At 38.8% G+C, this 12,532-nt stretch overlaps 1 protein-coding gene across 2 annotated transcripts in view; it reads right to left on the bottom strand.

Moving 5' to 3' along the window:
- CLVS2 (clavesin 2) overlaps positions 1–12,532 on the bottom strand; it is a 90,987-nt gene that overhangs the window by 71,671 nt on the left and 6,784 nt on the right. For both annotated transcript variants that reach the window (XR_002087750.2, XM_059733439.1), the window contains one exon: positions 3,474–3,648. Coding sequence is in view for 1 of the 2 variants with exons in the window: in XM_059733439.1 (XP_059589422.1) it covers positions 3,474–3,648 (175 nt within the window). In the remaining variant the exon portion in view is untranslated. The remainder of the gene's footprint in view (positions 1–3,473; positions 3,649–12,532) is intronic.

The following is a 12,532-nucleotide window of genomic DNA, read 5'->3' as shown; positions in this document are numbered from 1 at the left end:
AATAAACAACTACCATGTCCATGTGACACTTTTCCCCTTTAGTGCCTCCTCAAATGTTTCTTGTAATATTTGAGACGAGGAAAAAAGGCTTCATTTGTGCGTGAGTCTGTAAACGAGCCTTTTGCATTCCTCAAATTCTCACTACCTTTCCTGTTTTTTAATTATGTGTTTTGCCATCCTGACTATATCTCCTTTGAAGCAGAATATTTTTGTCCCCATTTTCGGTAAACAGTTCCAATTCAGATAGAGCCCAAATCATGTATATTAAAGAAAAACAGAAAGTAGTTTAACACAGACTAACCCCTGATTGATATGACAATCCACCTGAGCCTACAAAGCCTACACCACTAATATGACTAAGGTATGTCAACTAGAGGTGCACCGATACATTGGTCCGATATCGGATCAGCACCAATATAAAGAAAACTAACTATAATCGTAAATCGGCCTGATGTGGCTGATAATTAGGTCAATAAATGGCCCGTGCATACACATATCCACAGTGCAGCATGCGGGCAGCAAGCAGCACAGCCCGACAGCTTGGAGAGCTGCATACAGCTGGTAAATCTGTTGTGGCAGACTGGGGGGGGGGGGAGGGGAGGGGAGGGGAGGGAGGGCCATGAGGAGGGCAGATCAATGGCCTCCGCGGTAACGGGGGGAGTGGGGCTGGGGTAGGTGCTGCCCAGCTGGGGAGGGGTGGGGCAGGGCACGCAACAGAGCCACAGGTTGTCTAGAGGGTACTGGGGGGGGGGAGCAGCTCCCACCAATGCGCGCAGCCTGGGAGGGCGGGGGGGTGCATGTGCCCCCGGATCTGCATGGGGCAGGTCAGGGCAACACAGGCTACAGCTGCAAGCTAGGGCCAAGGTCTGCTCCAGGCTCTTCCTGGCGGGGGGGCAGGGCTGGGACGCTGCACTCAGGGCAGGTGGCAGTGGTGCTAGGAGGGGGGGCTATAGAGGGCTGCTGCAGCCCCCCCAAATTTTGCTGTAGCCCCCCCCATAGCCCTTCCTCCCAGCGCTGCCCCTGCCCATCCCAAGCACAGCTCAGCCCAGCTACCCCCCTGCCCCCTGGGAAGAGCCTGGAGCAGCCCCCAGCCCTCAGCTGCAGCCCACCCTGCCCCCCCACACAGATCTGGGGGCACACAGCTCCCCCGTGCCCTCCTGGGGTGCATGCAGCGGTGGGAGCTACTCCCCCCCATGTCTTCCAGACAAACCATGGTTCCATCCCACACCCTGCTCTGCCCCACCTGGGCAGCACCTGCCCCAACCCCAATCCCTCCCTCACTTCAGGGGGCATTGATCTGCCCACTCATGCCCCTTCCCTCCTCCCTCCCTGTCCACCACAACAAACTTACTAGCTGGACGCAGCTGTATTGGAAAATCAGATTGGTAACAGCTGATATACCTCCTTAAAAATTGGCTATCAGTATTGGCCCCCAAAATCTGTATTGGTGCACCCCTAGTGACAACTGGTATACAAACATCACCTTGGGCTGTCTGATTCCCAGCCTGAATGACCCAGTATCCATTTACAGCTAAGCCAACAGGGGTAACTATTGGCATGAGTTAAAACAAAGCTGAAATTCACCCCTTAGGAGCTCTAGCACAATACCTTTATCACTCTGAAGCTTCTTGCTTAATTTACTGCCAAAAAAAATGTTGCTAGAGAATCAGTAAGTTATGCGTCAATCAAACTTCATGCAGCCTTGCTACCAAACAGCCTGGTCATATGATAATAAGGTATTTTAATAAAAAAACTCAGTAGCTTGGATATCATTTATCAGACTCTCAGTTGCAGAGGTTTTCTCAGCTTTCCTCAGAACAAGAAGCAGTACCACCATTTAAAAAACAAAGACTATTGGAAGTGATGATTTATATTTTAAAATAAAAGCGTGGTTCAAACCCAAACTCTTCAAAAACAAGTAAAAATAAACTCATATGTAAAACCAAACAAATGCATTACTGAGTCCAACACACAAATAAACACTGCAAAAATGCTTTACTGTACAATTCTTTTTGTTCTCCCAGCCCACGTAAGAAAGGCGCACAGGGCCCAACTGTCCTCTCACTTCTATAGGTTTAAGTCCAAATAACTTCATTTGAGCCCACAGAATTACACCAATATCAAAAAAGACTGAAGTGAGGGGCAAATAAGGATCACAGTCTGTTCATTGTGCCAGCACTTCTACATGGCAGCAGCCAGAGCACTGGGTAAGGCACTTCAAGATTTAGATTAAAAAGCCACAGTAGCACCATACAGGTTTCTACAAACCCAGCAATATCAAAGTGAAGAAAATTTAAAGATAAGGCTCTTACTTTGCTTTGCATGTAACACAATAAAAATGCATAAATGATAAAAGATATCAATGAAACAGCAAAGCATACTGCCACAAGATATTTTAACATAAAGATCCCAGTTAGTATTCAGGTAAACATCTACTTTAAAGATTATACTTTTTTAATTTTCATTAGTAATAACATCATAGGAAGTAATCCATATTTATGTGACAACCTTAATATCAATGTTGCAGCACTGCACTGCACCATTAATGTTCTAAAATAATCAGTCACAATAGTGGCTGTATATTAGAGTTAAGTATATTAAATCCTGCAAGCCACTAAGCACATTGGTCCTGATACTTTCAAGCAGAGGAGTATGTATTTAATTTAGAGCAAGTGCACAGCTCCATTTCAAACTAGAACTATATTCAGAAGGCATGTCTACACATGCACTTTAGTGCGGGTTCACTTATTTTAATGCACATGAAAGTGTTACTAAAAAAAAACGTGCTCTTTAGTTAATGAGCATTAAGATACGCTAATGTGCATTTTCCTAGTGCTTCACAATGTACAGTGCCTATACATAAGCAGGGAGGCTGCTCTGATGCACTGTGTAATTACAGTGCATCAGTGCAGACTTGATTAATTGAGCCTGCTGGACAGTGGCAATTACCAACACTTTAGCAGCCTCCCACATCTCCTGTATCAGCATCCTGCACTTCAAAATGGCAGTGGAGGTACTTTATCTAAAGCTTATTTGACTGCCATTTTGAAGTGTGGGAACACTGATATATGAGACACTACTGACACTTTAATTAGAGTGGCTCTTAAAGCCACTCTAATTAAAACTCCCCCCACACTTCCAGAGCACATGTATAAATTCCCTGAGGTACTAGCTTTGATGCACATTAACTAAAGCACATTAATGCACGTGTAGATGCACCCAGTGTGTCCTGTCACGAATGAGTGCTATGGTATGATTTTACTCCCTTTCAAGTTAATGAAAAATGCCTTTTCTGTTAGTAGGACCAGGCCCCTCATTTATTAGCCTGGACTAATGATGAGAGGATCTAATTATTTCTAACAGCATCCCTGTTGTAAAGAAATGTATGTTCACTGTATGGAATTTTCAATTTTCAGCATGTACCTACAGAAATGGAGAAAATGGGATAAGAAGGGGTGAAAGGAGAGCTTTACCTGAAGACCCTCTATAGCTAATCTCAGCATGCTTGGTGTAAGTTTGGAGGCCTGCTTGAAAGTGAAGTTACTCCAGTCTATAATCAAAACAAATCCATTCACTTGAAGCTCGGGGTCTTCAATCATGGCTTCCAAAGAAAGAAGGATGGCACGCAAAATATCCACTAACGTGTACCTGTCAACAGGAGAAGGGAGACTGTATTAGGCTAAACATAAGAGAATGGTGAAGTCACAACTGTCCCCAACTTCATCTGAAGTCAATCTGGGATTTGCAAATCTCATTCTCTCCGTGAAATTTGGCACTTTACTCTCAAATCCACAAAGTACGCTACAAAATTTTCACAGAGACAAAAGGGCCTCTTCATAAAAGAAAAAAAAAAAGAAAAGAAATACAAAACAAGCACAAAAAGAAAGAAATACAATGTGGCTTTGGAACATCTCTGGTTAACGGCAGTGTCAGTCTATTAAAATTCAATTAAATGCCCTCTGAATACTTTTTACCCCTAAGATGGCAAGTTTGAATACTCAGTTCAGAATCTGATGTTTATTTTGTCCAGCAACTTTCTATATTGAATGTTAGTTTAGGGGGATTGTACAATAGGTGCATGCACTGTACATAAAGTAGTAGTATGCAATAATGTATTTCATATATGTCTAAATTACAAATTCCCAGAGAAGTACTCAAGTCATTGAAGAGATAATTCCACATTGAACTTCCTACATTTGTTCTCCCTGTTAAGTATCATTTCCTTTCCTTTAAAAGGCTAAAACAACAAATTACACAGCTGATACATAAAAGAGAATATTGCAGTGACTTCCTTAGTCCAGCAAAAGCCTGCAAAATTAAAGTTGCACATTTGTTCTTAATATTACTAGGTTATTTTCAGTCTCTAGGTAAACAATAAATGTAGTAGTTGTAATTAGCCTGAGTATTAGTTTTCTTGTCTTAAATATCACACTTTTATATACCAAACACTAACAATCAAATTAATGTAAATTAAAACATTTAAAATTTGTAATTGTGGCTAATGTATCTGAACTAAGATAAACCAGTATGGCAAACATGAAATAAATAGGGGCCATATTTTATTCCATCTATCAGGAATACAAGTGGATTTAGACACCTAAATTTAATTCTAATCTTCCCTATTCACAACCCTGAAAAACATGGGTTGGGTTCTCCTCTTTCTCATTACTTTTTTTGACTCAGTCTTGGAGTAAGATGATGTTGTGCTACAAAAGTAGATGCATTAATGGATTATCAGGGATGTAAACAGGATGGAATACAATAGCATTTAAGATCTTAAATCTACTTAGACACCCAACAGAATTATAGAACAGTTGGGTTGGAAGGGACCTCAGGAAGTTGTCCAGCCCCTTGCAATCTGCCATACAGCCCCCTGCCATCCTAGTCAAATATCTGTCTAACCTGCTCTTGAAAATGTACAAAGATGGATATCCCACAATCCATCTAGGTAGCATGTTCCAATGCTTAACCGAATTCCTAATGAGAAAAATCTTCTCAGCCTCTTGAAGGCTCAGATCAAATGTAGTCTATGGCTGCCTGGCAAGAGAAACACTGTGACCATGGATGCAGTCTTCCTAGCCACACCAGGGAAAGCTGCTCTCCTGGCACAGGGAAAGTACCTGCTAAGGAGGTGTATAGTAAGCCTCCCACTTAGCTACTGGAGTGGGAAGATCTTGCCTTTAAGCCCACATATGGAAATGGGAGACTTCTCCCTGGCTTGCCCCTGGGTCTTTATGGCTGAGGGTAAGCAAAACTTGGGGGCATCCGAACCCCAAGCCTCCGGGCTTGGGCCTGCAAGTAGGATTCCTGCCAAAGGTTTTGGGAGCATCTGAAGCCTCAGATGGGGGTGGAGGATGTTCGTCAGTAGTTGGGCCACTTATGGTTCTGGACTTTTAGATTTGGAATTTGTTTTGGCTAATTTGGCTTGGGATACATAAAATTAAATATATATATATTCCACCTAAATTTCCCTTCCTACAATTTAAGGCTATTTCTCCTAGTCCTGTCTCCTGCAGTCACAGAAGATAGTTTATCTCCATCCTGTAAATACCCTTCAGGTATTTGAAGCCTGTTATCAAATCCCCCCTCAGTCTTCTCTTCTATAAACTAAACAAACCTAACACTTTCAGCCTTCGCATGCAATTGTTTCATCCCAAGAGTCATTGCTGAATTTCATCCAACTGATTTTGAATGATTCCTCTAGTTTATCAAAGTAATTCTGAATTCTAGCCCTACCTTCCACAGTGTCTGCAACGCCACCCAATTTGACGTTGTTTGCAAATTTGTTACAAGTGTGCACTCAATCCAAACCTCCAAATCATTAATGAAGATATTAAACAGTATCAGACCAGGACAGATCCCTAGGGAATTCCATTTGCTATCTCCTCCCAACTAGATACTGAGCCATTGATGACTACTTACTGAGCATGATGATCCAACCAGTTACATAGCCATTGCACAATACCTTCCTCCTCTAGTCTATATTTCCTTTGCTTGCTAATGAGAATAGGTGGAGTATGTGAGTAGGCAAAAGTCAATAAACAACCATAATTTTTAAATAATCAGTGCTCATAAATTTTCAAAATAAGGCCTTCTAGTGGTCTCCCAAAACAAGGACCAAAAAAAATGAGGCACTCAAAACCATAAGACAATTTGAAAAATCTCAGCTGTATGACATATATTACAAAAAGCATGTGTGTCCATACAGAAATCAGTATCAGTTACATTAAACTATATTTAAAATGTACCTCCCTTTAACAACTGAACTGGGATATATATACCTATTTATATGCACCTATAAATATATTTATCTATAATTTTAAAGGAAAAATAACCACAATAACTTTACATATAATCTGAGGCTCACAGGTTTTCCCTGTTTTCATTCAGATTATGTGAAGGAAAGGTCTGGTAATGTCTGCTCTTGCCATATTCTTGGCAATAAGAGGCCTCATCAAAGAAAAAAAATCCTATTTAATACCTTGCCCACACAAGGTTTATTGACTTCCCTGACTAGACAACATAAGAGGCTCTTCCTGATCCTAAGAAGATTCTTCCGTTTTATATTAGATCAGTGATTTTAATCCACAGTGTTGCAAAATCTCTTTAAGAATTCAGCACGGTGCCACAAGTTTTTAGCACTGTTAGGTGTGCAAGTACCCACATATGATTTCACAAGATAAACCCAGAAATTTTAAAGAAGAATCCATAATATCAAAAACATGCTGACCTGTTGTGATCTTTCTGAGCTCCATAGTCAAAAAATGAGTAAAAGCTAAGATCATTTTCTGAAATTGCCTTGAGTCAATCGAGAGGTATCTTGAGTCTAAAAAGATTGAGAAGCACTGTACTAGATGAATGAATGAACCTTCAATATTACTTACCATATTTCCTCAAATATAAGATGCTCCTAAATATAAGACAACAATTAGATTGTATATATGGAAAATTCATAAATTAATTACAATTTTCCAGGTATGAGATCTAATTATTGGGGGTTTACCTTGAATCTGTCCCCCTCCCATTGCTACAGAAGGGAAAATGAATCAGGTAGCCCCCTTACCCTCTGTCCCCCCACCCCAGCTTCTTCCCCCTTGGAGCCCCTTACCCACTCCTTAGTGTCAGATTCTGCTCTCCATGAGCATATGGAAGTGATGGGCAACACTGAAAACAGTGACCTTGGAAGCAGCATACCTGTAGTAAGTTGCATACAGGCAAATTACTATATGTATTCATAGACTTAGTTCATCAAAAAATGATGCATTTTACCTTTTTTGAAACTGCTGCAGGTTTTAGCACAAGGGCTCCCTAAACGCATCATTTAGAAATATGCAGCACAGTTATGGGGGTGAAGAGGAAGCTAAAATGTACTAAATGTAGTGGCTTATCATGACTAGAAACAAAGTCAGCACTGAGGGGAAGTACACGCAATGGGCACTGCCATATATTTTATTCATATGGGATGCACTAACCTATCCTTGTGGTACATTCCCATTAGTATATTTGCCTAATATGGGTCATGTATTTTATAGTCATACTCACTATTGGTTGCATTTAATCAATTTTGTAGTTGGTTTCCGTTACTTAGCACATGCTGCTTTTGGCAGTAGTTTAATGATAGACAATGAATTTAACGTGGTTTCCTTCTGTGTGAAAGTAAGATGAGGAGTTTTTTTTCATCATGCTGATTAAGGGGAAAAACCTCATCTTGTATTTGAGTAAATATGGTGCCAGATTTAAAAAAAGAGAAAATTACATATAGTTTTATAAATCTACTTGCCTGTATTTTAAAACTTTCTATCCCCACTTTCTTTTATTATCACTTTTTTCACACACCCATGTTTTAAAAATGATAAAAAAGGAGTCTTCCCCACTATTTCTACATGGCATACTTAAAAGCCGCGAACATTTAAATTTGTTTATTGATTGCATAGAAAAATAAAACATTTCAACTGAAGTGAATTTTATCCATAAAATATGCAGTCATTCAACAAATATTGCCCTTATAAAATGAATAATTCATACAGAGAGAAGCATGTAGATCAGAGATTTTTGAAAATGGGGAAAAAGTTATCTATCAAACAGTTTCACTTCTGACCGTAACAGTGTATTGATCCAGCTCTCTTTATTGCTTAAATTCCTAGTAAATATTCTCACAGTTGTACTAATTTATTAGGGGATATATACAAAAAAATGTCTATCAGACTTGGGTTAATTTGCTGCTGGGTATGCGACTGCATAATAATAGGTTAGCCTTCTATGCAGTTTTTAAAATGGTTTTTGTCACATTAGCAAGTAATTTTCCACTCATCATAGATTGCAAGTCCCAAAAGTCATTTTGGGAATGGAACATGTGTTATGGTTTGTCATATAGCAGGACTAGGTAATGCAGTCTGTCACAGGCTCTGAAGGGACTTCATTTTACACAGGTCTACTACAGTGTGGTGCCAGAAGGAATAGCAGCTATGGTGAAATGAAATGCTGGTCAAAACAAGACTGGAGTAAGTTTTAGTTGAAATTATGCCAATAATTCTGTGCTATGTAAAGGCTTTAATATAGTTTCTTTAATCATATTTCAGTTAATAGAGCTTTACTGCTGATATTTTTAATATACAGCTTTCAATTTTCATCTTAAGATGAAAGATTTCATTTATCACATCAAGTTTACATTTCTGACTTGCCTCAATATTTGCTCAGTGTAAAAGCTGCTTAAAAGTCCAATAATGGATTTATCTGTTGCGGCTTTCAGCAATATGGCTTGCTTAAGTAATGGACCAAAGTCAAGACACAAAGCCCAGTGTAGGCAATCAAAATGCCAAGATAGAATTATTTATTATCCCATTTTCAGCTCTACTTTTTACATGGATAGGCCATGATATATTCCTAATTTGTTTGTTTTTTTAAATCTAAAAGATAATTTGGATGTCTTCTCCTGACTTGACACAAACACCTTTTCAGGTAGTTTCAATCATAGTCCATTTGATTATTTTTTTCATTGGGAAGAGAAATCCTTAACCTATAATTTCTCAATTATTCTGATGGAATAAATTCCAATATCCACACTTATATTGAGTAACATCTAAATGGAATCTCTTGTGGAGTAAGGTACTAAAGAAAATGAGTAAGGATATGAGAATCTAGCCCCAGAAGCATAGTTCATTCCACACTATGGGCATGTCCACCCTTTTTCTGGACTGTGTTAGGGAGCACTACATGACACGTCCATTTTCTACACATTACACCACAAAATGGATGTAATGTAGCCATCTTATGGCAGCAGTTGGTATGCACCAGTGAGTTCAGGTGTGCTCATCATCACTAACATGTAGTACACGTGTATATAATGAGTAAGCTAAGCCTTGCTGTGAGTGGTCCATTTACCTGGTCAGCTCTAAAAGATGAATCCTGTAGTGAGCACTACTAACTCTGTAGGTCAGGTTGCACTATTATTTCTGTTTAAAGCAGAATTCCGAATCCTCTCTACAGTCTGACCAGCCTGAAATTTTCTGTGGCAGTTCTGGGACCATGTCACAAATGAAAAGTCCATCTGAATCTAACAGCCCATTGAACTAATATGGTTAAAGCACCCCAGTTTATGTAACCAGTGACACAAGGAAAAGATCTCTCTAACATCATGCTGCTGGGGGCCAAATTTATTACACTGTTACTTAGGCAATCATGTGACATAAAAGGTGCTATATACCAAAGCATCAAAGGTGCTTTTGTATCTATATAAAGAGAAAGGAATCCAAGAGAATCTTATGCTTTGTCTTTTAATGTCTTTCAGCTGCTCAGTTTTAAAAATTATTTAAAATATGCATTTTATCTATTTTTTAAAAGCCTCTATATACCAAAGCCTCTTTATAACCATCTCAACAGAGCCATCCTACTTTCTGGTTTGCATTGCTGGTGTTCAAAATAACCTTTCACACAACTACAAAAATGCCACAAGACAAACAAACAAAAAAAGCCAGCATCAATTACAAACACTGATGACATGGTGCTGGCTGAGTTGGGCTTAATTGTTGTTTTGTTGGCAGTTTTTTGCTTGTTTTTAAATAATGAGTAATTAGCCTTTATTTCTAAAAGAGATTCACTTGCAGCCTGAAAAAGAAAAACTATCATTTTATTCAAATCGATCTGTATTAAGTAACAGTCACTGACCAGCTCATACTGTATGTGCTAAGTAACGTGTACCCATTCTACAAAGCAAAATCCAAAGACTTCAGTGGATGTTTAAGTCATTTTGACCCTGATGCCTTTTGAGCTTTGAAGTTGTTTATTAGGGGACAAAGATTATATTACTTTCTTTTGACCCCATGTTTTAAACAACTGATACTCCAGGTAAACAGTGCACATGAGATCTGATTTGCTAGCGTGCATCTTAAAGTAACCTGGAGCTGGCCTGCACTAGACTGACTGGAGAAATAAATCCCATTTTATTTATGACTGATTTCACTTACTTTTTTTTTTAACTTGCCTCTTGTGGAGCATGCTATGCCTAGTGTTGTATAACCAATTCCTGTAGATAATCTAGAACTCAAAATTAATTTAAATGTGTGAATTTCTGTTATATACCCACATTTAATATAGAAACAGCTGTATTATTATATACTTTTTATATTATTTATTAGAAAATTATATGAATAACAAAGCTGGAAAAAGTCATTGTGTATGGAATTAATCTTGTGTGTCCTACTTCCATGTAAGTTCTAGTATAGTGTTAAAATGAGATAGGAACAATTATATGGACGATGCCACTAGCTCTTACAGTTACATACTGAGGTTGAACCTGAGGCAATAAGCCTGTAGGGACTTGTTGAATTAACAGCCAAGTTGATGACTGTTACCATTTTGACTATGACACCTATAAGACTATTCCAGGTGATCACAAGTTCCATTCATATTCGGCTAGAATCTCGATCTGGTGTTTGGCCTGGAGTTGGAAATAAAGCAACTGGAAATATTACCTATGCATACCTCCCGCCTATAAATTTGAGGGTGGACTGAACCTGTCCTGTTGGAAATGTTGCTGAGAGTCTCTCATAGGCCATTGATGGAACAAGAATATTTCTGGATATTTTTGAGGTTACTGATATCTTGCTTATAGACAAGGCTTTCTGTTATTTGGTAGAACTTCACAATCATCTTTCCTCCGCAACTATCATTGAAATGGCCCTGGGCATCCTCTTTTCCAGCTTCATCTTAACAGGTCACCATAGTTCACGGCTGACTTAAAACAACAGGAACTGACAAGATGACAGCTAATCACAGGCAAATCTAGCCAAAAATATGGGGTGCTTTTATTACCTTATACCATGAATATGAAGAAAGCAAAGTAGGGTTTCTTTACATCCAACATAGGATTTGTTTGCAAGCCAATTCCCATTTGTTTTGAATAGAGAACAGTCCAGTTCATGTCAGATTTCTTTTTAATTAAGTCCATGGCTCCATTAATTCCACAACTCCTATTATAAAGAAATTTCTGTTTGTTTTGGGAATTAAAACTGAGTGGATTCAATCTGCTGTATGGATGCAAAAGTTACATCTGAAAGGTACAAATATCAAGTCTCCCTTGATTGAATTTAAGCCATTGGAGTTTCCTGAGGTACTAAATATTAATTGGAATATACCACAACACAACCTCTTTAGAACTAGGCCCACACTGGCTGATGAAGACTTCTGTTAAAGATGACATTATACAGCCACTGCTCAAAAAAAAAAAAAAAAAAAAAAAACCCGATGCCGACCATCTGGCCAGCTATCATCCAATATCTAATCTATCACCTCATTAAAATATTTAGAAGGTTAGAGCAAGACAAGCCCCAGAATACCTCGATAAGATGTTTCAGACATCTTGGAACTCCTTGACTCATGTCTGTGCCTAGGCACAGACCTGGATCCTAATAAAAAACAAAGGATCATCAAAAATAGCTGAAGTCAAAACCTTTCATTTTATGTTTATTTTGTTTCTGTTGCAATAGTACCTAGAGACCTCAGTAAGGACCACAGTTCTATTCTGCTAGGCATGGCACAACTGCGTAGGAAAATATAATTCTTATCCCAAACATCTTACAGCTTTATCTTTTGGATTCATCCTTACTCTCCATTATTATTGTTTATTTTTATCATCATGGGGCCTCAGCACACTATTCACAGATCAGGACCCGACTGTGCTTGGCACTGCACTCAAACAGATAGGGAAAACGTCCCCTGCTCAAATTGTTCACACTCTAAGTGTCGGACAAGAGACAACAGATGGATAGAGACAGATGGACGAGTGCAAGGGAACAATGAGATAATGTGAGTCAGCATGAGAGATACAGGAACAATTTTGAATTCTAATGTTTTCACTAATTATAATTATTATCTGAAAGAATATTACTTTCATAAATGTATGGACCACAATATTCAAGGACTTTGTTTTTACTAATTTTAATATTTATTTGTATCATTATTTTGATATTTTGTTAAGTCAGCACTTGAAAAATACACTTGCCACTCACCTGTGATGAAAAGGAAAATTCCCCAA

This window comes from Alligator mississippiensis, chromosome 1 (assembly GCF_030867095.1).
Source record: "Alligator mississippiensis isolate rAllMis1 chromosome 1, rAllMis1, whole genome shotgun sequence".
NCBI lineage: Eukaryota > Metazoa > Chordata > Crocodylia > Alligatoridae > Alligator > Alligator mississippiensis.
Note: the sequence above shows the minus strand (reverse complement) of the source record. Positions and strands in the feature narration are given on the sequence as shown.